The following is a 26720-nucleotide window of genomic DNA, read 5'->3' on the forward strand; positions in this document are numbered from 1 at the left end:
GCAACACCACCAGAAATTTTTTTCCTTTTCTGCACCTAGTTTAAATGGGTTCACATTTTCATGAAAAGTTTATAGCTAAGGGAGAAATAACTGGAAAATGTACAGTTCCACAACAGAAATGCATTTCACTTACCCACACTAACAGCTGGGTGAGTCCTGTACTACACCCTGCTAATGCCCTTCAAAGCCATTGAATTGTTTTTTGTGGACTCTTCCAACTTTACAGCAATCAGACACCTCTCAGCTTCCAAGTGAAACTGTAGAGAAACCATGGATTTTTCATAGTGCCTGGAGAGAAATGAAGACCCTCAGCTGGTTTCCTCCTTTGGTGTGGTATGTTGGATCATCTCCTAAGAACTTATCTTCACTCAGTACACAAAGTTTTACATTACAGCAGAGTGCTCTGAGTGATGTGTTACTCCCTGGTTTCTTCTGGTACTCTGAATGAACCAATTGCTCATTTGATTCATCATTATGAGACTTATGCTTCCAGCCACAGTTAACTCCAAATATGAAGAAATAATGAAATTAAAAAATACTGTGGAGTTTCTGATCAGTGTTCTGGCTTTAGAAACCTTACACTGTACTTATTTCACCTTTATAGTTTCCCTCTGCAAAAATGGCAGGGAGAGTCTGGCTTGCACTAAAAAGATAGAGAAAAAAAGCTCCTGCAATAACAGGACCCCAGCAGTAAGTCATTAAAAATATAAGTGCTGCCAGCTGCAGAAATCGTGATAAACTGGGGGTGCTGTTGTCCAATGCCACCAAGTGGCAACACAGTTTATATGTACATATATATTCAATAGGATCTTTATGTTCATTAAAGGGCTCTTTTCCCACTCCCCACATTGCTCGGCAGTTTTAAAATCCCATCTTCAAACGAAATGAGTGATTATAAAAATTAGTAGATTCAAACTTTAATTTCTGTGTCTTTTTTTGCTCTTTGTGCATCTCAGATTTGCTCTTGATGTGCCTGGGCATCTCTGCAGGACTGGATCCACAGCCAGAGAACCTTGCCACCTCTAACTGTATGCTTCAGTGTTTTTGACACTTTCTCCTAACAGAGCATGCAAAACTGAGAGGGTTTTTTTATTCCAAATACCCTCAACAGGGAAGCTGTGAAACGTGTCATCTCATTTTCCTATTTAGCTTTTATCCCACTCACACAACTGTCAAAAGAACATTGTTAAGTTCATAAACTCACACACTCTGCAGTGAGAAAGTAACAGCTTGATGTTTTATATATCTGCCCTCAATGTTTCTGTGCCTCAGTTTCCTAGTCACAGAGTGGGTACAAACCCCCTATTTCTTCTAAACCTTGCTCTTGAGAACCAGCTGACCTGTAAAGCAGAGGTATATATACATCCCACAACTGAAGCATTTCACAGCTAACACAAAGCAGCATGGAAAATTCCTGCACAAAGATTTGAATGTCTAAAAACAGGTTAGAATGGGAGGGACTGGGAAGTTTTGTTCTGACCTCTCTGAGCATCTTTGTTTTGTCTCTGAGGGAGGAAGCTGTTTGTTCAAGTGCTATTTCAGGGATAATCAGGTAGGTTTGAAAAGCAAAGGTCTCTTAATTTCCACTATCAAGACCATAAAAGACAAACAGGCAGAGGAAGAGGAAGAAAATGAAAAGAAGTAAGCAAGCAAGAATACACTCTAGGGAAAAGCCAGCACCCTGAGCCTGTCAAAGTGCCACTCTGTGAGCTCTGAGCAGCTGTCTCCAGTACAGACCAGCCCTCCCCAAACCCACGCCTCCTAGGAGCGTTCCCAAAGCAATTTCAAGCAGTGCATCTTCCCTCACTTCTTGCATGACATTTATCTTGTACTACTCCTTGTCTGCTGCTACAGATTTTCTTTCAATTTATGGAGTAATTAACTCTAAAGGCTATTTATGGATTACACTAGAATGGGTGAATGTACCCAGTGCAATTTTCTCATGTTGTCCTGACAATTCAATACAAGCTCTACCCAGCACAATAACCACTGTGAATTTTCAGCTATTCATGTGAATAGGACAAATTACACACACAGGGAATTACACATGTACTCTGGGACCTATGTCCATTTAACAGAAAGCACTGCTACAGTCACATACAAGGGAGTCCTCTAAGCCCATTACTGGAGAGAAATGATAACCACATTCATCCCACCTTTATTTTATAAAAATTAGTAGACTCAAAAATCTGCTTCAAAGAGCACTGAGGTCACCCAGGGAATTTTTTCAAGCCCTGTTCTCAAAGAGAGAAATGACTCTTAATTAGACAGATCAAGGGATTTAATATTGGGTATTTACAGCCACCTCAGCAGATACAGCAGACACTGTACCAGTTTCACTGTCCATATAAACAATCTGCAGGGGCAAGTGAATATTCTGAAACAGATGAAACTTTTGATGTAAAGTACCTACTCTTCCTAAACTGTCCCATCTACTACCCCCCAGATCACAACTATTTCTGCAGCCACTGTGATCCAGCAACTCCTGAGCAAGGGCCTTATAAAAAAAAATTTAGAGATGAGAGACTATACTGCTGTAAAGCTCCTCCACTGTTATACATCTGCCCACATATCTGCATGAGATAGGGAAGTCTGACATGAAAGCACGTTCAAAGATGGAGAAATGTGTATTTTACCACTACTGGTACAGTTACAAAGACATCCCAGACACAATGTCCATGCCCTGGGATGAAGGAGGAGGACACTATGGAGCTGCTTCTCTTGACCCATCTGGGAACACAGTCACCACTTTCTCAGCAGATGTTAAAGAATCCTCACCTCTGCTGGCATGGACACACAGCCTTCATAGATTTTGAGGAATGAGATGAGGTGGATCCTGAGGTGTGGCACTGTCCTAGAAAGTTCAGTAGCTAGTCTGCTAAAAGCAGCAGAAGTGGGAATGTATTTATGCTGGTTCCAGAGCTGGAAAGGAGCATGTGCTGATTAAAATTATTTTTTCTGCTCAGCATGTCCTCAGCTATATTTGTACAGAGCAGAGCTGACGCCATGTGGCTGACTGATCTATTTACACCTCTGGAGTTCCCTGCTCATTCCCATCTCTGTTCCTCAGTTAAGGGTGCAGACATGAATTTGGGCTAGTTCCAGCAATCCAATATCCCTGGCACACCACTGGGACTGGACAAACCAGTGACTTTTATCTAATATAAGCTGTTCAGGATCTCTCTCCTGCATGAAAACAGGCAAGCAGAGGAAACTGAAAAGCCCATTTCTGGAGGAGAGCTAAAATATAGTGAATGTTATTGCTGGAGCGTGTTGTGAAAGCAAAAAGCAGCAATAGCCAGATTAATACTCTGCTGCTCTTGCTGACTGTAGGAAGCAGAGGCAAGAAATGTGCTGCATTCACAAATGCACCATTTCGGTGCAGCTTTTTGCTTTTTCTTCCAGACTTTTTTATATTCCTTGCCCAGCTGGATTCTGGCTTGATGTTTAAGTAGAGCTGCAGGCTGTTGCACAGGTGCCTTGTCCCTGCCAGACAGAGACAATCCACGTGCAGGAATGTTGGAGCAGTGGCAATGGCTGCAAGTGGATGCTGTGTCTGTAACTGTGGTGTGCCCCACAAGATATTGTTGGAATAAGGCCTTTTTTGACTTAGAGATGGGGTAACTGAGAGGCATTAAAAAACTTTTATTCTATTTTCAGTCTCATGGAAAGGGCGAGACAATATAGATGTTATAATTTACACTATTACAATCAGAAACCTACTATTTCTTAATTACAATACATTATAAGTGTTTTTTGGCTTATTACTGGCTTACCTGTCTTACTCTGCCACTAGCTTGTGAGGTGATCTTGAGCATATCACATCCTCTCCCACAACTGTGCCTCCCTTTCACATTAAATATTTGGTTGCCAGAGTCCTTCTCTCCTGCACTAAATAACTGTGAAATATTGGCATCAGGAGCATTGTGGCTCCTGGGTGTTACAGTGACAGCACCAAAATAAAGTTCAGGAGGTGTGATCTGGCCAGCCACACTTGTGTACTTAAAGGAAGCAATTCTGCTTTACTTGTGTGCTGTTTTCCCAAAGCCTCCTGTGTCTGCAGCAGGGTGGCACCTCAGAGCCATCCCCAGCAGTGCCTGTGACAGGGAGGTGAGGGGTGTCCATGCCTCTCCTGTCCCAATGAAGTGGGAAAATCAGCAATGGCTGCAGAAATCCAAGCTCCTCTTTCTTCATTAGGCTCCAACCTAAACCCCAAACAAGTGACTCCTTCGGTCTTCATCTGGACAGCAGCTGGATCAAAGAAATGCCAGAATTTCCCAAGGGGAAAAGAATATGTTTGCAATGCAAGTTTCCCTTGCAGGAGAGAGATATTCAGCCATGTGAAATACAATGTAATTCCTTTAAAATCAGCATATATTCCTCCAAACCTCAGCTTCCCCACCTTCAAGCAAAGAATTGGCATCCCTGTGTTGACAAAGAGCTGACTTCAACAACCACCAAGTGCTGCACTGCCACAGGCCACAAACACCACCTCGAGTCTCTACCTGTCCTGCACTAACCTAATGCCCAAGCAGTGGCAAGTTCTTCTACATATCTACCAGACCTGCTGCAGTTGAAGCTGCTTCACCAGAGGCACCCAGTACAAATCTCTGAAGACCCACAAGAACGCTTGTGCCCATTCCTTTCCCTCCCCTGGCTCAAGTATTTAGCATCCAGTGAGTGTATGCATGGGGTTTTGCAGGGGTTTTTCTGCTATTCTGATTTTCTCCTGGCCTTGTGGAAGCCTTCTGGACTGCCTTGGTCCTTCACCTGGGACTGACATGAAGGCTGCAGCAAGCAGGAAAGTCAGATGAAGCTGTGTCCTGGTCAGTACACAAGACTCTTGCTCCTGGAAGAGCTGCTTCTGTGTTCTGCCACAGAGAGGGTCCTGTGTCCATCCTGGGTCACTCCAGAACCACGGGCAGGCCTCAAGCAGGGAAATGAGTAAGAAATGGCAATTTTAACAGTCATTAACTTTCCATGAAAACATCATGTTTTGCTAAATGCCTGCATGCCATTGGTGCAGTTAAAGGATGTGGAGGAGACTTCCCTTCTGGAGATTTCTGGACACACAACTCTCACTCAGCACACAGAGTCAGAGCAGAGGCAGTTCCAACAGTGTCCAGTGACAGACATCCATTACAGGTCCATTTCTCAGGTGTTCACATCTTGCTCTGAGACCACAGAATGGATTCATACCACCGCCCATATAATTACATCAGTTCAAAAGGGACTTTCAGGACAGTGCAGACATATTTGCATGTCTGTGGAGAAGTCTGAGAGAAATCTGGGAGTACTGGCTACCCAACCCATCACCACCACAAGAATTACACCTGTTGTCTTCCTGTCATCTGAGCCCATCATCATAAAAAACCAAGACCCTTCCCAGCTGCCAGCTGAGCTCTGATGTGTTCCCATCCCCTGACACTGCCAGGCACGCAGGTCACCTGGGCTGGTGCTGGGAAAAGGATTCACAGCAGCTCAGTTTCCAATTTGTGAGATGTCTTCCTATTCCCCTTTTTCTACTCTCTGTGAATTTTTTGATAGACAGAGAGGATATTCAGTAGCATTTGAACTGGGAAAATCTTTCCTTGGCTGGGAGGTGCCAAATTTTTCTTGAGGTGTCATCGACCTGCCATTTCTGAAAAGCCAGGCATACAGCTGTAAGGGCTGCACACACTCAGGCAGATCCTCCTTTTCTGTAAAAGAAGTCCTTAGAGCAATGGCTGAGTCACTCCAGCCAGTACTCCTTCAAAGGCATGGTGTGAGATGCTAGCAGGAGTGAACCTTCTTCCCCTCCTGCCAAAGCAACTGCTCTGCCAGAGGGACAGGATCTACCAGCTGGCCTGGAAAGAGGCAAGGACTTCAAATAATGCCAGTGACTCCCTCTCCCCTCCCGGCCCCCTGCCTGGTTACCTGCCACCTAGACCTGTCCTTCCCTTCCCTTCCAACTCAACCTGCAGCATTCCATCCAAAGGGCTCTGAGGCATGGGCAACTCATCTGAGCCTGTGAAGGGGCTGCTTTTCTGGAGGGAGATAGGTGTTACACTTTTCAAAATCTCCTTAGGATTCAGGGGTAGACAACTGCTACTGGCTTCTAGTTACATGCACGCACCACCTGCAGACAAGACTGCCTCCGGAGATGGGATTGCAAAGCTCATCCCACCCCTGCTCTGGGGGTTCCCGCAGGTGCAGCCTTGCCAGAACCTGAGGAGTGCTCCCTTTAACCCCATCCTTACCCTGGGTGAGAAAAACAACCACTGATTTCATTTAAAAATACAAAAACAAGTCTTCCAGGTAGACCGAACCAGTGCATACAAGCTGGAGAGAGAAATGAATGCAGATGAGGTTTTTTTTTACCTCACCTCCTCCCACCAGTGCAGGGAGTTGGTAACATTACATCATCCCACACCCCCGCCCCTCGGATCAAACCCTGCAAAGGCACAGCTTCTGCTGAGGCTGCTGGAAGCAATAGCCAGGAAAATTAACTCTCTGCTGTGCAGGATGTACTTCCCAGTGGCCAGTAGTGACCCAGTGCTGGATTTTGTGGTCAGCTGTTACCGACAGGGATGTCTGAAGCCTCAGAGATGTGCAACCCCAGCAACCTCTGCCTCCAAGTACTTATCTAGCCAAACAAGTATTTTTATAACTGGACAAAGAATCTGAGCTGCTCCCAGTCTGTCCCAAATGCAGGACTAAAGATGGGCAAAGAAGCCCCCTGATACCTCAGGGACTAGGCTAACAGTTTTGATGGAGGGACACAATATGACTGAGCAGGATTATCCATTTCCACCCACAGACTTCAGTTGGGTAGTATTAGTGTCATTTCCTCGAGCCCCACGTGGCCTTAGAAAGCAGCTGCTGGCTGAGGCAGAGGCACAGGCATCTTACCGAGAGCAACACAAAAGCTTTTCTTTGCAGGAAATGAAAAAGCAAGGAAACAAACATCAGCACTTGCGCAAGCCCCAGACTGGCTCAGACGGAAAATTACCTTGAGACTGTTTGTGTTCCAGATCAATGGATCAGCTGCAGTGCGGGGCAATTAGCACCTTAAAATTATTCAGCAAGCTAAGGGGTGGGAATTTAAAGGGAGAATGGTGAGGGAAGGGTGAGAGCAAGTAGGAATAACAATAAATTTTTCTGGATAGAAAAGTCAACACCTGGTGCTGCCAGAGCCCCAGCTACAGTGTGAGTGCTGGCTGTTGGATGCTTTTGCAACCAGGCAAATGGGGGACAGAGGGAGCTGGAGGGGCTGAGGGATGGGTATATGGCCTGAACACGGAAAGCAGAGCACACTTTTTCTGTCTACAAATAAAGATATCTCCCCAGTTATACTATAAGCCTATTTTCTGCCATACCTAGCACTCCAAGCAAGGCAAAAGTACTCTGTAAACAGATCCTCCCTATGAGAGGTGGGAGGGCACAAGGTGCAAACTGGCCCCTCAACACTTGAGGCAGGCATCAGCTTGGTTAGGGCTGGGCCCAGGTCTGTGACCAGGCTCAGGACCAGCTCCCTTCAGAGGAGTGAGCATCCTCACAGGGGCTGGGTGGCCATCTCCAATCATGGTCTTCAGCAGCACACAACCTTTGTCATTTGGGATGTTTTGAAGAGTCTGAATATTCCTGTCACTGTTCAGAACAGGAAGATCTCATTCTTTCCTATGTGCTGACACAGCACTCACATACATGCAGCATGCCTTACTGTTGCTCTAAGAGAAGGAGGGAGGGAGGGAAGCAGGGATGATGGTGGCTGGTTCCTGTGTGAGCTCCTTCACAGCCCTTCTTTACACAAATCACATCTCCAAACACCCAGGAGAAATGACACATTGCTCAGGTGGGCCTTGTTACCCAGCCACAGAGACAAACAGGAATCCCCTTCTCTTCATGTGCTAGGGAAGCACATGTGTCCTTTGATATGGGACATGGGGGCTTTCTCCACTGCTCCTGAACATGAACCCATAAAACAGTCATCAGAGGCACAGCCAGGATTAAAGCAACTACATGAGAAAACCCTACTCCTTTCCAACAGAAGCAGGTCTCCATGCTTCTATTATTAATCCAGGAAGAGAAGCATCTCTAGCCAAACAAGAATTTTCTATTATTCAATTTTCTATTATTATTATGTCTGCATCTAATCTGAGTCCAAGGCAAGCTACTGCAAAACTGTTTGAGGCACTGATGCTCTTAACACTGAAATCATGCTCATCTGATAAGGCACTGAGAGAATGATGCAAGTAAACAAAGCTGGAGCTGATAAGGACTATGAGAGCTAGAGCACACCAGCTGCTGCTGTGGAGGGGGGAAGGCAGGAGCAGTGCCCAGCACAGCTCCCCACAGCCCAGCGCCAGAGCTGGGGCAAGGCCTGCAGAGTGGCTGGCATGGGGAGGGAAGGGAAGGCAGCCTGGCCCAGCCACCAAGCACTGCAGCCCATGACAAGGAACATCACACAGCAGGATGCAAGCGCTGCTGCTCACAGCAAGTCTGAACATTAACATTTCATCACAGCACTTCCTTCGTCAGGATACAGAGAGATGGAGGTGGAGCATAGGCTGGAAACCATGGATAAAACCAACCAGGATAGAAGAGTTAGCTGAAAGTGAAACAAACAGGACACAGAAGGGTTTCCTCTTGCCTCTGCATTGCTGGGATGAGGCTTGACAAAACCTGAGTCCTCTCTGCATTGTCTATGGATAACACTGGTATTCCTGAGACAGCCAGGCTTTTGAGTAATCCAGTGCTAAGTGCCATCAAAATATCAGCAACAGTAGTAATTAAAAATGAGATGCTTTCAACACCAGGCAGTGTACTTTGGAGGCAGCCAACTCACCCAAACAGGGTTATGAGAGCTCAGGATCTTACATCTTTATTTCCACCCTGGGATCAGTGCAAACAGTCTTGGAAGAAACAGGCACAAAATTTACTTATGTCAAGATGGTTCTGAAGTGGAAATGTATTTTTCCCGTTTCTCCAGAACAGCCAAGATAAATACAGATATGGAAAGTGACTGCCACTGGAAAGCAGGAGCCTTCTTGGAACAGAAAACATTACCCCCTTCCCTCTGAGTTATTATAACTTTGAAATTAAGGGGGTTTTCAGGCAAAGATATGAGAAAACAAATATCAGTTCCTTACTAGTAAGTATAACAAGGCAAACAAGCAAAGAGCAGCAGCACAAAGCCAGCCCCAGCCGTGTCCCGGCTGCAGAGCAGGGCCCCTTCCCCTGGCTGCAGTTCCGGGCGCGGCCAGCAGGGGCGCTGCTGGCTGCCGGCGGGCACACGGGGCGGGCACTGCCCCGCGCCAGCAGGGGGCGCTGCGGCGGGCCCAGGCGCCACATGGGAATGGCGGCCGGGCTGGATGGCGGAGCCGGGCTGCGGCAGGAGCTCGGCAGCTGTCCCTGTCACCGTGTGCTGTCCTGGCAGGCAGGGAGTGCGGGCTACAGTGCAGCAAAAACCCTGAGCAGTGGTAGAAAAAACAGCAGAGCTGGACAGCAGCAGCAGCCAGTCCTGAACAGAGCGGGTAGAGGCTTCCTGGGAGGGGGAAGGGGCTCGGGGGTCCCAGGTTTCCCCTGAGGCACCCCAGCAGACGGTGAAAGTCCTTTTTTTAGTGAGGCAGGGCGTTGATAAGGTCCCAATGGCCGCTCTTACGAGCAGAGCTGCACTCACGGTAGAAGAAAGGCAGCAGACAGAACCCCGCAGTGGTGGGGAGCTCTCCCCACAGCCACCGCAGCCCGTCTGCCCTATGGGTGCCGAGAGAACAAGAGCGGGCTGGGAGCTCCATCCAACCCCGTTTCCAGCCCAGTTCTCGCAGATCTGCCCCTCCATGAGAAATCCCCCAGCTAAAGGGCAGCCAGCCACAGCCTTCCTGGGGCAACTTTTCTGTCTCTCCAAAGTACCTGGTTGTTGTTGTCTCTTAGCAACAAAAAATGGGAGAAAATTCTCTAAGAGAAAAAATCAAAAGGAGAAATTCTAAACCCCAACACCCACACAGACCTCAGAACAAGCACTTTACTGCACAGGTGAAAACACCCTGTAAAAGCAGTTCTGTTCAGGGGAACGGGAGTGGTGAAGAACCTGACAGCTTATTTGTGGGAAATTACAGATAAACCCAAAATATAAGAAGGAAACCAGAATAGTTTAAGTGGGAAACCTCCTAAATGGAAGAAGCAATTGGGTTGTGGTGGTCTACTAGCACACAAACATGCTGAGCAGTTGTGTGTGTCACCAGACATGCTCCTCCAGAGAACACGTAAGCACACAGCTATGCCCTCTCCTCCTGACCAGCCCCATTTTCAGGGAATAGCTGGCTTGTAGGAAGTTTGTCTTCAGGCCACACACGTGAGTTGGCATCAGAAGATTTGTCCCCTTTTTGACCCCAGCAAGTTGGTTCATTCTATTTATGCATTTTTGATCTGTAACCCACAACAGAGGTTTTTGGCACTGTTGCTGGAAGGTCAGCGAAGGATCACAGAAGAGCAAGTCCCAGGCACAGAGCACTCACAGAGCATAATCCATCAGCTGCCTCCGCCAGGAATTTGCTATGTTTTGAATTCAAAGAATCTCTTTCAAAAACAAAAAACCCACTCAGGCATTCATGCCAAGATGGCAAGCTGGCAGCCCAGAGCTGGTGGAATAGTACAGGGAGGATCCCACATTCAGACAGGGCAGCCACCCTTACAGAGATGCTCAGCTACAAGAGCTGTGAGGAACTGTTGTGGGAGGAGATGGGAGTGGGATGGGATGAGCTGGAAAAGGCAGATTCATGCATGAAGAAAAACACTGAGAAGGGCTTTGCTCCTGCCTGGCACTAAGGCACTGCTGGGCAGGCTGTTTATCAGCACTCCTGCCTGGAGCAGGACAAAATGCCTACAGAGCTGATAGGGAGCTAAGAACCATTCCCTGGATTTCCTTCTCCCTCCAAGGACTGTGAAAGCCATTTCAAAACTTGACCCTTCTTCCGTGAGGTGCCAGTGAACTGATGATTTCTGGCACGGTTTTGTTGAAGGACTCAGTAGGAGAGTCCAGGACATGAACCAGAAGACAGGAGGTTCAGCCAGGAGGACAACTTTGGTCCTGAGCCATTATGAAACAAATAGGTGATGTTGAGGAACAAGAGACAACTACTCTCTTTCTATGAGAAAGAGCCACGAATATCAACAGTATAGGGAAAAATACACCAAATTATGCTACCAAAAGCACACTCTCTTCAAGATCTCCCAGGTAAACTCACGTATACATGTTGGATATCCAGGAAGATGCTGTGAGAGAAGATGGAGAAGAGCTACAGGGATGGGTTTTCAAACAATAGAAGAGCACCAAACTGGACGAAATGGCACTTAAGAGTTTCCAGCAGTGTTATTTCTAAAGACTTAATTCCCAAACATCTGAAGAAAATGAATACAGGGGCCAGGAGCTTGCCCTTGCACAAGATAGGCATATACTTAAAGAAGCAGTAACAGAGGAGAGCTGGGTTGTAAATTCCCCGCTGGAGACAAACCATGGAATTCTGTTTTTCAGTGCTCAGGTTTAAAAAAAAAATCTCCCAAACATGACACTTCATCTCACTAGGCAGTACCAGGGGATTTGATCATTACAATTACTTCATCACAGGATCAGCTCTCCTGCAGCTTCACACCCCATGGTGAAGGACTGCCTTTCCTGGGAAGGGATAATCCCCACAGGATAAGAGCATTTCAGAGAGTAGGCACACGCCTTCCAATCTTCTCCAAGCACACTATTTATTGAACACACACAAGTGACAATACAAGAAGTATGACGGTGATTTTCCCTGGATAGGTAACAGCACCTTCTCCCCTCTGGAGGCCCACCTCCAGGCTGTGCTGGATATAAACAACCAGGTGCTCCTTTGGCTGTGACTGGTGAAACATCATCACTCACTCACTCACTCACTCACTCACTCACTCACTCACTCACTCACTCACTCACTCACATTCTGGCACGTGAATAAACTTCCCTGCAGTTTGTGTTTCTCAGTAACCCTGTGGTAGTAGTCATGGTGACAAAACTGGGGACCTTGGCAACACACCAATGACGCTGCAAATCTACGATGACTAATCCTAAAAGCTTAATTTACAGAAGTCATTTAAATGCTTAAAGATATGCAGGTTGCTGCAGGGGGTGATTTAATGGCTATGGCATATTTGGTGGTGAAACAGTTGTACAGGAGGAACAGCCAGGGCATCTTCTGGCCATAAAATTATGTGGCTTTTTAATGCAAGATGTAGACTAAAAACATTTACAGAAAAGTACAATTTAAACATAGGCACAAAAACAAACCCAGATGATTTCCAATCAAAGAGCTGGTCAGAGCTTCCAGATGAAAGAGTGTTTTAGATAACATTCCCACGCAACAATATCACTGATACAGTACTCCCTGGTTTATTTGTGCCTATTCAGAATGTAATGAATGCTTTCCTCAACACATCTTGCCATAAGCATGTAAAACCATGATGCAGCAGAACCAACTCCCCAGACTGGCCCCATCAAAAGCACACTGAGGACCTCCAGTGCAATGGTTTCCAGCTTTCCAAGGACAGCCAATGGCCCAGCATCTGCTCCGTGTTGGCTGCCCCTGTGCATTTCCCACTGGGGAGTATGTGCAGGACAGTGGATCTTGTTCCCTATTCAATGTTTCAGACCTCCAGCTTTTTCCTGGCACTAAAAGATTTATGGTCATGTCTTCAATTATTATGCTGCTGTTGTCACCAAGGGAAGTGGACCAAAGTGAGTGTATTGCTCTAACTGTGCTTGGCTCGACCAGCAAGGCAGCAGTAAATTCATTGCCTCTTTTTTCCACAGCTCTTACATGTTTCTTCTCCAAGTGTCTGCCACCTGTGATCGAAACACAAGGAAATGGAGAGTGGTTTCTATTCATACACACCTCAGCAAAAAGCTTTTGTATAGACTCTCTCTCTGTCTTCATACAAATAAAGGAATAAGCACTATGCACCGTATCTTACCCTACAGAAAACAAATCATGCTGGCCTGAGTCTGTAGAGCTCTAATCTGTATCCCAGAGTGCTAAGCAATTATCACGCACCTAATCTGCTGTAGTTTTGAGTAAGCATCCACATCACTCAACAACTAACAGAAACAAGCATCAACACACAACCAGGTTAAAACATCTGATCCCACACGATAACTGGATTTCTATGTCCTGATCCACTGCTTTAACCCACTGCCCTTCCTAAACAGGCATCTTCCAGTAGAAAGGCTTCCTGCCTATGGCCAGGAGCTAGGATTTGAAGCACATTCATGTGGCAGAAAGTAGGCTGCTTCAGTTAAAAGCAAGCAGACAAAAATACTGGTTGGATAAAATCTTAGTTCTACTTATGAGGATTTCCCCCTTATTAAAACTTGACACAACATAACTGCCCTTGTCATTGAAGCTCACATGTAGCCAATGCACACATAAAGCACCACTGGTTCCCTTCATTAGTTTGTCAACATTTCTGTTCCTGCAGAAAAATCGAGTTTAACTAGGAGTTACATGCACTCTCATTTCATTCTGCTGCTGTAATAAAGCAGTAGCAGCAACAGCAACTGTGACAGGTACTAATGACTTCTTCTGCACTTTCAAGAACAAAAAGCATTGCTTGATGCACATAATGCTTGTGGATGCAATCACAAGATGCTTCTTGTGTAAATTCATACAAAACAAATACTTCAAGACTTGTCTTGAAGTAAGTATTGAAGACATACTAAATCTTTGCTCTTCTGAAAAACCAAAACCCCCTGCTGATCCCATTTCGGGATTGAAACAGTGATTCTGGAGTGGGCAGTTCTCTCCTCACCTGTTATGTCTGCAGTGGAGCTATTAGTCTCCTTGACCATTGTTCATTAAGAGGATGTATCTACTGCAGTAACAAGCCTGAATATAGATTTGTGCCATTGCACAGTCTTAGTGCTTAGGTACAGAACAGAACCATGACTTCTCAATAATGAAGAACAGAAATGGCAATGCTTTATATCAATTACAGCACAAGATGGGAGTCTACACCCCACTTTCTGAGTCCCTCTGTGTGAAGTTGCTTCAACCACAGCTCAGCTTCATCTCTGGTGATAACATGTCTACTACCCTCCCCCAGCACTATCACGAGGCTTTAATTAAAGCACTCACACAATTCTGTGATACATCGTGTTATTTACAATATTGTAAGGCTCTGTGCAGGCTGAAATCCTGGATATAAAGAGGTTTTTTGCTCATGGCTTTTTCAGACAGCACTATTTAGACTTCTGTTGTCCAAATCAAGAAACCAAGGGTCCCTATCAGTGATGCAGCTTGCTGCTGATGTCTGGGTCACCTCCCTGCTGCTCCTCCTTGGGTCACTTTCAGCAGCCTGTCATGTTCCCTTGTACCAAGGGGACCACAGCTGTCACACCCACCCTGTGTAAGGCATCACAGCTGATGTTTACTTCCCTCCCCAAAGAGGCTGCCACTGCCCTCAAGCCCTGGCCAAGGCACTTCCATCGTGCAGCACTGCTCAGCCTCGGGTGCCCACTCTGCCTCAGGAAATGGCACTCCAGGTTCTGCACAGCCACGTTGACATTGTGCTTCAGAGAGGAAGAGCAAACCTTGGTCTGCATCACACCACAGCCAGCTGTGGGTATCTTAGGGTGCCCACTTCTGCAACTGTAGCTGGACTAAGCATTTGGGCATGATGGCAGGTCTTGCTGGCAGTTCAAGGGGAGGCTTAAGGATGGAAAAGGCAAGGTACTTTTAGCTGCAGCTCAGCTACAGGAGAACAACCCCCTGTAAAACACTACCTATGAAGCTGTCAAGTTTTCAATGTCTGCTGCAAAATCTAATCCCTGCTACGCTTTACGCTCAGCTTCTCCTGGAACCCAGCGTCTGCCATAGACATTTAAAGCTTAGCTGAACAAAGCATTAGGAGAGAGGCTCTATGGACCAATGGCATGGTCAGTGGGGTATGCAGAGAGGTGACCTGAAGAGAAATTTACCACTTCTAAAACTCCAGTTATAGGAAAGAAATCAAGAGTGCACAAGAAGAAGGCTAAGACAGAATGGGTTGCTGTGCTACCTAGGGGACTTGTAAGCTCTTTCCAACAGCTGCAGAAGGGGCTGAATCCAGAACCAGAAACCCTGGGATGATGCTAGTTAAATGCTTCAATGAATTGGAAGTTATCTTCCAGTATATTTTTAGTTGGCACCAACAGACATTACATAATGGCTATTACATAACAGCACTACAGCTACAAATACTGTCTTTTGGCTTTTTGTTTGGCTGTTTTTCCTTCTTTCTCTCACCCTCTTTTTCTTCAAGATCTTCTCCTTAGTGGAGGATTGATCAATAAATGCACTTTCCATCAAATGAGGCAAGCAAATCCTTAAGAGAAAAAACAAATGGAGGAAAAATATTGCTACTAAGCCTGTGAGCGCTTCTCTCTTGCCCAACCTCAAACAGAATTAACTATTCCCAGAATAGAAATTCCACTAAGGCTTCTCTGTAGTTTAAAGGGACAGGCTGTGATTCTGCGCAGATATTAAATTTCTCAATACTTTTTTTTTTCTATCTCACAGTGATAGTTCAGAAGACAAAAAAAGAGGGTGGGGGGGAAGCACTACATAAGAGATGCCGAGGAAAAACGGAAGTTTGTTTTTTTTTATCTGCTGGTAGGATCATTGCCTGTTGGTGCTCCTTTAAAATATTCTTTGGCATATTTTTATCTTTTCTTCTTAACAGCCATACTGGCAGAGCAACAAAGATTTTTGCTTCCAGACTATGCGCTATATAAAAAAGAGAAGAAAGTTTCCAGAAGCCAGAAATATTTCCTTTCCTACACTTCCTATCTCTGAACCTAAAGAGAGCCAAAGCAGGCACACTGCCTCTGAATGGAGAAATAAAATCAGTTCAGTGGCACACCACAAGCTCCCATATCATGTCACCCCAGTTTAGGCAAGGGCCCTCTGTGCTGCTGTAATCCCAGCACAGAGCTTTCCTGACAAACACAGCACTCTCAGGACTTCTGCCTTTCTCATGCTGCTTCTCTAAAACAAATGAGCTGATTCCAGGAAGAGCAAGAGACATAATCTGACAAATAATCTCCTCTTTGCTAGCAAGCTGCTCCCTTCTGTTGTTTCTCTCTTCCACCTCCCTAAACCTGGAAATGCCACTCATGCTCTCCTGACCTATAAATAAACCAAACCCTGGACTACCTAGATGGGAAGGCAGCGTGCTGTGCACTTCACTGGTGTCACACACAGGAATAAAAACAACCCTGGGAAGGTGGAGAAAGAGAAAACACAAACAAATGCAGCCACTTGGAGAGCACTATGTCAGCTGGGGGAGAGACTTGTGGGCTTTAAAAGCCATTGCAGCACAGAGCAGACCCCACTACTGACAGTGGTGCTCTGCAGGCAGCAACTGCAGCCCCGTGTGGAAGCACAGCCTGGCAGGACTGCTCCTCTGAACAGGAGCAAAAATCCAAGAAAGCAGGACAAAGAGGGAGAAAAGACATGGAAATGAATTAGCTGGCATGACAGTGTTAGGTTTGGACTGAAATAGTGCAGTTAGGGTAGAAGGAATAGCATACAAAAACTTAACAAATGTACTAAGATATATTATTACATGGAGAATACTGCCTTGTTTTGTGGACTTCTGCCACCTAGCTATTATGATCTTCAACCATTAACCTCAGGAAGAGGAAATCTGCTGGAAAAGCTGGCTTGAGAAATTGTTTTGAGCTGTGAAGGCATGAATGCATGAGACTTCTTCTGCAAGTAGTCTGTGCTAACCACAAAGAATACAGTCCATTTGTCATTCAGGACTGAAAATATTAAGAGAAACAAGTGTCAAAAGCAGTAGGTTTACATGCATTTGTCACAGATTTCTCCTCAATACAAACTACTCAGGGATTTTACAATAACCGAGCACCGAAAAATAGCAAACACACATTTAACTGAGACAAAAGTTCATTTTCTCAGGAGAAAAACTCCTAGTTCATTTCAAAGCTCCTCCCTGCTGAGCCTCCAGCCCCAGGTGCTTGGGACAAAGGCCCTTGATATGGCAGCAGTGGTGTTGCTGCTGGGTGCCCTTCTCAAGATCAAAGCCCTGCAGGCAAACATGGCACAACTGCTAAATCCCTTGTTCGTGAACCCTTCGGCATGGCTGTACTTGGATAGCAGTGGCTGCCTCGTGCATGTATGCAAAGCAGGGGGAAAAGGCATCCTCAGGAATCCACAGCTGAACAGATGGAGGGACACTGTTTATCCAACACCGACTGCAGTTGCTGCTGCAGCACTGGTGCCAGAGTCGCAGCAAACAGCCTGTCCCCAGGCAGCGCAGCCACAATGGGAGCGCGCCTGGGGGCCTTCCTGCCTGGGGGAAAGAAAAGGATGTTTAATTTAAAAGGAAGGGAGCAGCATACAGACTGTGTGAACTTGTAAAAATCAGGTTTCACTCTGACATACTCAAATTTTGGCCAAGGGAAACCAGCTGGACTTTGCAAGGTCATCTCAGTGGACCCAAACATGCATTCCCATTCCCACCCAGCCTCTCTGCACATACCTTTGCGACAGCCTGACATACCAAACCTCTCTCCTGGGAGAGCAGCAGGGTTATCCCTCATAGCCTTGAGGCATAATGCACTGAGGTTCAGTTCCATGGTGTTTCTGAGCTCTTTGGTTTCTTACTTTTAAGAGACTTCCAGGGAAGTGCATACAACGGGATTGTGAAGAATCCTACTAACCAGCTGCATGTCCAAGCACGAGCCTCTGCAAACATGCTGCTGCTGCTGTGCAAAAAAAAAAAGCCAACTCCACTTTAAAGATTGTTCCACTGATTTAAGATGGAATTAAAACATATTTAAGTCATATAAGTAATATGTATTAAATTTAAGAATAAAATAAAAAGTCTCAGATCAGCAAAATATGAACCGTTAATCAAACAGACACTCTGAAAAACTTCATTGTGAAATCTCTAGTGATTAGCTATGGGCCCTCTGCCAAGGAGGCCTGTGAGCTCTGTTTCACTGACATGTATTTTTAAACAACCTCCAGCAAAGAGGAGCTCCATTTGGGGCACAGAATACCAGCTTTGGGGGCTGGGACCAGTGTCTGCCACAGATCATCTTGCAAAGCATCTCACTGGATCCCAGCTCCCCATCTAGAAGACTATGCCCTGCTCCTAATTCCTGCTTAGCTTTACAGCAGGATCTGCAGGGCATAACTACCTCCTTCCTACACTCACAGAGTGCACTGCTGTCCCTGTTTGGTGATGATAGCTGTGTACATATGTAATATACACCATGCAGACAAAAAAACTCCCACAGTTGAAACCACAGTTTTCTTCAGGTAAAATACAGCCAGTATGTGGTAATTAGCCCTGTCATTCCCAGTTGTATTTAATGCATTATCTGAAATCATCCAGCAGTAGAGAGCCTGTAGCCTCTTTAATAGCCTATTGCTTACATGTACTGCACAATCCATGATGCAAACTGATAGCAGCATCTCTCAGACTGCCTCAACATCACCTGCAACTCCAGGTATGCCAAAATCTGCCTGGGCTAGCTAAGGAGAACTGACATTTCATCAACCCTGTCTACTTGTGCTGAGCACAATATGTATAACTTCTCTCTTTGCAAATTGCCCAGAATGCTCCAGAGACAAGAGTTTGCACTGGTAACAAACACAGAATTAACTGACAGTTTAAAAAGATAAGTAAAATGTTGCTTTCCATTCAAATTAGGGGGAATAAATGATTGGTTATAAGCAAAGAACTTCTCCCACAGAGTGTTTACTCTACCCTGGAATGCATCAAGAGGTATCTGCATTACTGCAAATCCTCATCAACAGAAATGCAAATGTTTAGAAAGAGGGAGAAACAAGATGATCTTTTCCTTCCAACATAAACCATTCTATAATGGAAAATAACACCAGTTAAAAGGTTTTTCAGATTAGTCTGTATGAAAGAAAATGGGCAAGCAGTGCTCATCTAAAGTCTGCCAAAGCAGTAACCACTGAAAAGGTGCAAAAGCCCTGCAGCACGAGGGCCCTGATGGAGCAGGCTGGCCAGTACTGGCCCCAGTGGGAGCCCATGAAGCAACCACTGCTCAGCTGGGAGCAGGCAGCACTCACTCCTCTGTTCTAGCAGAGCCACCACTTCGTCCCTGACAGTGACAGTGGGGGTTCAACCCCCCAGTCACTTCTGCAGCTTCTCAAGACCCTCAGGCAGAACAAAGCACAGCCCAAAGGATGCCAGGAAGAGCCAACTGTTGAGCCAGAAGCACCACTGTGGCTTGGCTTCTACCTGCCCACGCTGCAGGACATACCAGATGGGGAAAAGAAAACCCTGCAGAGGAAAGTGAGGTGCTAATTATTAAAAAAAAAAAAAAAAAAAAAAAAAGAAGCAAGCAGAAACGTAGCTTCAAGATGTTCACCAGCTGAGAGTGGGTTGATAAAATATGCAGTTTGGTTTTAAATGCTTGCACAACCTAAGTTTTTAATCAAAGTTTTTACTGATCATTTGCACCAAATGGAGCAGAAACAGCCGTACTCCAAAGGGCCCTGCACTTGTTTCCAAGAGGTGTTTCTTGCCTCCATGAGTTTACATTTCCATCTAATCCAGAGAGACCATGGATATAAGCAAAGATACTTTCTGCCTGCTCTCAGAGCATGAGAAGCAAAAGAGAGCAAAGAAGATAAGTAGAAACAAGAATAGTTTAAATTCATTTCTGCAGACATAATCCAAGTGCCAAGTGGAACTTCACTGTACATTGCAGGCAATCAAAAGCAAAAGTCAGTCCCATGACAAGGCTTAGCAGAAACACAGCACAAGCTCTTAAGTAAAGAAATAAAACAGACATCTTCAGAATAAACACAAGTTCTGCAACAACTGACGGAGAGAGATGATGGATGTCCCAGAGAAGGAGGCTCTAAGTGATGCAGACTAACACCCTCCTCCCCAGCTTTACCCTCTCCTTCCGAGCTGGTCAGTCCACGGGCAGACAGACGCACAGCCTGTCAGGGACTGAAACGGCTCATGCCTTCAACATTGGTACAAAGGAGTTTTGGCCACTACAGCAAAAACTATATAAAAACTGTATAAAGATGCTACAACCACAGAAGCCTCCTTGAAGATGCCTGACTGGAACTTTGGACTGTAAATTAAGCTGCCTAGATAAGATAAAGGGGACACTATTGTTCAATCAGCTCAGGTCTAGGGAGAAACAAACAAGGCTGAGGGAAAGGAATGCATCCACAAGAAAGCCAAACCCAGCAGCTGCACTGAGTCATCATCTCTGGCTGGGTTTGGGGTGGGGGAGCCCACAGAAGCCAAGTTTATACATCCTCCCCATGAAATGGGGTGGGGAGAAGGAGGTTTTGGGTGCGAGGTGTAACCTCTGGTCAGAGGCACTGAACTCCCATCCTCCCTTACACAAACTGGCCCAGCTGTGCGACCCCCAACCCCACAGGCCACAAACATGGGACATTCAAGTGAGAGGCAGATGAGGGGGTGTCATAATCCATCAAAGACTCCCCAGAGCACTCCCCAGACTCATTCCTGAGGCTTTGCACCACAGGACTGCACATGATGCAAAATGATCCAGAGTCTGCTTGTGAGAGCCTGGCCCCTGCCCTGGGGGATGTGCAGGGGCATTCCCACTTGGCCTGAATATACATGAATCCATCAGATGCTGTGCTTTTTGGGGGACCTTCACTACCAAGACAACCAGTGGAGCAGATCAATGGAACATCACTGGGATCCATGGAATGGTGATATTTTCTTCATTCTGTCTCTCTCTCTCTGTCCTTCCACCTCTTTTCTACTTCTTTCTCTTCCTTTTCTCTCTTTTCTTCTCTCTCTTATATTTACTATTAAACAAAACCCTTTATTCAATTTAATATTAAATAAAAGTACTACTGACCTTGGCAGATGGTCTTGTTTGCACCTTGATTTGGGGAGATGCATTTCTAATAACTTTAAAACTGGATTATGACACAGCCCCAGCAGCAACCTCACACCTCAGCATGCCTTCAGCTTACACTCTTCCTTCAGGCTGTCCTCGCCAACTCTGTTCCCAAAGTGCTGCCTTGACACAGCTAACCTCTAATTAGTAAGAATTAGAACTGGACCTCCTAAGCTTGGGTCCTAGGAATCAAAGGATAGATAACTTTTTGCGCTCTGCTGTGCCCCGCTGTTGTGAAATGCCATGAGACAGCACTGTATGAAAGAAAGCACAGAAGAGAAGCATCTCGCAGAACAAAGCCGCTGTGTTTGCACTGGACTCGTATGACCTCTTCCTTAGAGTAAACAAATCTAGACCTCTGAACCAGACACAGCTAGAGATGACTCTCCACTCCCAGAACCCCCAACCGATCCTAAAGATGGAAGAGAGCAAGGAAACACTAGAGATGGTTGCAGCCCAGTCTCTCCCAAGTGTGGCATAGATGGTCCTTCAAACATGTAAAAGCAATCTGCACTTGAGTTAATAATCAATAAACTACTTATTTGTTTATTAAGCTTTTATAACTTCCCTATACATGTGCCCTTGATGAAAAGGGTGATCCTTCTCAGTATAGCTGGACATTACCTGTACATTTCCTCCACAGGGTCAGTTTACTGCAGATCCCATGACAGGAATTTAGAAGCTATTACCTATGCTAGGGAAGCAATACATTCATCATCAGTCAGGGATCATGCTCCACAGTACTGGTCAGTCCCCAGTGGGAGCGGCTCATCCTGCAACGCTGCAAACCAAGGGAAGTACTAATGCATGTGCCCCAGCCCCTCAATGAAGGTTAAAGACCCATTTAGCACCTGGTGCTGAAAATGGTGGTTCCTTGCTGACAACTCACAAATCACCATCCTGCAGCCTACTTTACTCAACCACTTTGGCACGGTAACTGAGGATTTATTTTACACATGAAAATGTTTAAAGTGGTGCAATATTGAGTGCTCTGCAGGTGGGAGGCTGCCAAACAGAGGTTGTCACAGGCAGGGACACAATCCAATATATCATGAAACCAGTATTTCTATTCCTGCCATTTGCTTTATTTAGTCTCCAGCTTCCCCCAGTGGGAAGGACAGGGCCGTCTGCAGCCCCAGCCACATTCACCACTCAGCCAGGTGCCACCCCAGTGCCAGGGCTCTGGGCACTGTAACAGAGCTCAAAGCAGCAGCCTGTAATGATGCAATGAATGCTTCATGAGGCACATACAAGAGGAGGTAAATTAGCACAGGCAAACTGAGTTTTTTAACCACAGGCACTTTTAGTAATAGTTAAACAAAATGCTCAGAAACAAAATCAGTACAACTACCATCTTGGGTACTGAAAGCTGCTGAAAAACTGCAATTGTATCAGAGCTTCATGGCCTGCTGCACACGCTGCTGCTTTAGAGCCAGCCCATCCTCCTGTCACAGGCACTGAAAATGTAGCTGGCCTTTCCCACTGCCCTGAGCTGATCTGAATGAAAGAATGGCTTGTTGTCTGGCAGGTACTTGCTGCCTCGAGTGTCCTCGTGGCCAGTGTGAGGAGCAAGTGCTCTAGGTGGTTACTTTCTGCTTGCCCACAAACCCAACACCCACCAGCCTGTTCCTCTTTCTTCTCTTCCCTCCTTCCACCTCTCCACCCCAGTCACCCTCTACTACAGCTCAAACTGCATCATCTTCTCCTATTCTCCTTGTTGCTATGTCCATATTTACTCTTTTTTGCCTCTTCTTGTGTTCCCCACTGATTCTGTACCCTGTTTTCCCTGACACTGGATCTCTATCCCCTGTCTTTATTTCCATCACTGCTGCTCTCACAGATTTGTCCCCTACAATCTCAAAATAACTATTTATACCTTTCTTCTGCTTCTTCCTCTGAAGAGGTAGGGTAACACCAGGGTCAGAAACCTCCCCTGCTCCTGAACAGCCCCAAGGATCTCTGCTTCCAGCTGCACTACTGAGGCCTCCCCCAAAACCAGGGGTACAGCATCCTCTGCCAGCATGAGCTGCACTACAGACTGCAAAAAACCCACCAGACTGGATGTCACTCCTGACACTGTGTCTGAAAAACTAGAGTACACAAACGTCCACCTGGGCCGAATGATTTAATGAGGTGAAGATACCTTCTCATGCAGAGACACCTCTGCTGCCAAGGCATGAGAGGACTAGAGCTCTTTAGAAAAATCAGTTGTCAGTATTTTGCAGTATTTCCTTCCAAGCTACTCCTGAGAATGCCTTAAACAAAATAAAAAATACTTGAAGAAAGTGATGACATTATCTTCTCCCAGGTTACCGAATTTCACAGAGATTTAGTCAGACCATGGGCATTTTACTGGCAAAGCTACCAGAAAACTGAACTGTCAGCCCCACCTAGAGCAAGTGTTAAACTTTTGCTGACACAGTTCATTATCTTGCAAAACAAATTGTCCCAAGTGAACTGTGACATTAATGTGTGTGATTCTCCAGTTGTTCAGGCTATTAAAGTGTAAGATGTATTAGAAGTAAGGGTAGAAAATAGCCTTTGCAAAATATTTTTCAGACCATTAGTTGACAGAATTTTCTACACAATTTCACTCTCTCATTTCGGAGTACAAGTGCCTTCTCCTTATTAAGTGCTTCCCAACCTGCTAAGCATGATGTGTTTTCAGTGGTTTCACTATCCATGCAAAGTGTATCAGTGACTCCAGCTCTTACTCCACTATTTCACACAGCTGGAGAAGACCAGGTGAAATTAGGCCTACATTGACAAGCAGCTGCCTTATTTCACTCAACCCAAAGGAAAAAAGGCCAAATCAGTCTTACTCTCTAATCCACGAGTAGCCAAAATGTTAGAATTGAAGAAAGAAGCTGGGAGAAAATGAATAGATTATTGCATATCTGTCCACTGTAGAAATTATATTATTGTCACTATTCAGCAACTGAACTTAGTCACACACAGATGAGTAATGAGGCCCTTTTCTGTATGGGGAATTGGTCACATTAAGCTTCTCTGCCTTCTGCTCATCTTAGCAATAAGGACCTTCTGCACTTTTGTTCAAACCTTTCTTGCCACCTAGAACCTTTGAGCTGCAATAGCTGCTTGGAAAAAAAGTACTTGGTAAAAACACACAAGAGCCTTTCAGATTTTCCTTCCTGGGCCACATGACTGTCATTCTTTATCCTGTGGCAGAGGCTAGGAGATCTAGTCATGGAGCTGTCTTGAGCTCACTGCAGGAAAAACAAAAGAAACAGAAAAACTCAAATCCACATAAAGCAGCAGATGAAAAGCTGTATTTAACTCTTTTCCTTTACTCAATTTTCCACTGAGTGCCTTCAAAGCATCACCTTTCCATTTTCAAACAAGGAAGCACCCTCTGCCAGGAGGCCAACTAATCAAAACTGACATCAAAAGTGTCCCAGTCTAGAAAAGTCCATCAAAAGCCTACTGAAGTCAAGCACATGAATCTCTATAGAACAGGCTGTTTTTTTTCCTAGTAAATTTCCCTCCAGAAACTTCTCAGCTGAAGCGACTTTTTAAGGCAGCTGGGTAAGGACTGAGAATTAGTGACAAACAGCATCTGAAACACTGCAGTGCTCTGCAAGGAGTACCCCAGCACATGCCTTGTGTCCTGCTCCAAACCCCATGTTCTGCACTGCCAACAGAACATCAATGCTCTTTGCCACAGAACCCAAGTGACACCAAGCCACCCAAGGAGACTCCTGTGTGGAGAAGACATCTGCTCATGCCATCCTCCTCCCCTGTGAAGAGCCAGCCTCATCCAACTGCCCTGCCTTTCCTCACTTCTATGGGGCAGGACAGGAAGGGGCCCTCATCTTTTGGATATTGAAGCCATGTTCAGCACACAAGGGGCTTGCTAAAACCCAGCTCAATACGCTTAAAATTAAGAAGGCGCAAATGACTTAAAGATGCAGCCGTTACTCCACAAAGAGCTATTAAACCTCCTGTTTTCAAGAGCATTTTCCTTTGGGGTTGGTGAAGTACACTGCAGTTCCTTTGAACTTCATGTTTATGAGATACACAAATTGCACTTTTGAAAGCAAACTGGTTTCAGTTTGTGGTTTCCTTTCATCCAAATGGGTGGTAATCTGAGACAATCTGAGAAGCTTTCACGGATTGTCCTTAATTCTTGGATACATAAATACATTTTCTTGTAGAGAAAGGTGCATACAAGCCACTAAAAACCAGGCACATTGTGGCATGTTGGGAGCACTCATCTAGGTCAAGAATTTGTTGATACAAATTCTAAAAATGAATTTTGGGGAAAAAAATCTATCTGCTATATTTAGAGCATGAAAAACCATGGTAAACATCCATCAGAGCAAGAACTCCTGTCTGCTGCAAACAGCACACAGCTTAAGATGCTACTTTATTTTTGTTCACTGGCTAAAATGCAAGAACAGGCATCCAACAGAGAAACGTTTATCCACATGATGGTCTGCATAAATTCTCATCCCACTTCTCCAAAAGCTCAATTCTAACTTTTTAAAAGAAACAAAATAAAACACCAAATTCACCAAACTTAAAACCTGAGGATTTCAGCAGTACAACAACAGTACTCAGGAAGTCAGGACACAACCTGTCATCAAGCTCCTGAGGATTCCTGCTCTATGGGGCTTGCCTCACTTATGGGTGCCAGGGCCCACGTGTGAGCTGCTTTTTTAACTTGCCAGCTACAGAAAAGCTTGGTTTAGTCCTGGCAGTGAAAAATCCAATATATTTTATATTGAAATACATTATATAGTGAAAATCCAATATATTTTTTCAGTTGCAAGCTAGAGTTTAAGGACAGGTTTCTGAAAAAAGAAGAGCTAAAAATGCTTTCTCTTAAACATCTTCTCTATCCCTGAATAAATATATACAAATATAGGTATATACACTAACATACATAGGCTTTATATGTATATATATACACATACACACATATATATTTAAATTGGCAACTCCTAAGTATACAAGTTCAGCTCAAAGCGTTTCAGTAAATAAACATGTTAACCAAGCCCAGGGAAGCAGAAGAAAACAACTGTGAAATAAATACCTCGCAGATACAGTTACTTTAGCAGGGCTCCAGAGGTTAACAGTTCTGAGTGCTTGCAAGTCTGCTCAGCAATGTGAAAGACACAAAGATGAAGAAATCAGGTTTTGGGGGACCCTCCAAGGGCTTGCCAGCCACAATGCCAGTGCTGCTGACACTTCCAGTCCTTGAGAAATCACCTACTCACATTTTATCAACCTCTTCAATTTAATGTGCTCCAAAACCAACTCAAACAATACATGCAGACTGTGACTGTGGAGATACACTTCTTTCCAACTGTAAAAATTTGATAAATGTGGACGTAGCGAAGTTCGAACTGAGGAGGGATTGGTAAATCTTGTAAAATATACATGAGAATGTTTTGGTAGAACATGGTGACAGAAATTCCAAAGAGCGCAAACCCAAAATAAAAATGGACAAGCAAAACTGGGAACATGTTTACCACTATGCCAGGATGGTGATGGTCTGCAGAGATCTTGGAGAAGGATTATGAAGGAATATAAACCTGAGTTTTTATGCTACTCTGAAGGAAGCTAATTCCATCTCTGGAAAAGCATGTTGCATCTTACACCTAACTTTGATTCTAGTCAGGATTTAGGATTTATATACTATATGATTCAAACTCATAAGCACATTCAGAGGTGGGGGGGGAAAGACAGAGGGAGGTATGAACCCAAACATATTGTAATTCTTTTGATTTGTCTCGTGGGGATGAAGTGTTCT

The 26720-nt window shown here is 45.2% G+C and overlaps 1 protein-coding gene across 6 annotated transcripts in view; it reads right to left on the reverse strand.

Annotated features, from left to right (window-relative positions):
• Positions 1 to 26720, reverse strand: part of CASTOR2 (cytosolic arginine sensor for mTORC1 subunit 2) — a 123341-nt gene that overhangs the window by 24023 nt on the left and 72598 nt on the right. For 2 of the 6 annotated variants that reach the window (XM_064394353.1, XM_064394355.1), the window contains exon 3: positions 17726 to 17770. The exons of 2 other annotated variants lie outside the window; for them this stretch is intronic. In XM_064394353.1, coding sequence (XP_064250423.1) covers positions 17726 to 17770 — 45 coding nt within the window. Of the gene's footprint in view, positions 1 to 17544; positions 17703 to 17725; positions 17771 to 26720 lie in introns of those variants that run through there. 2 more of the 6 variants (XM_064394354.1, XM_064394358.1) reach the window with 2 other exon arrangements.

Source organism: Passer domesticus, chromosome 19 (assembly GCF_036417665.1).
Source record: "Passer domesticus isolate bPasDom1 chromosome 19, bPasDom1.hap1, whole genome shotgun sequence".
Lineage (NCBI taxonomy): Eukaryota > Metazoa > Chordata > Aves > Passeriformes > Passeridae > Passer > Passer domesticus.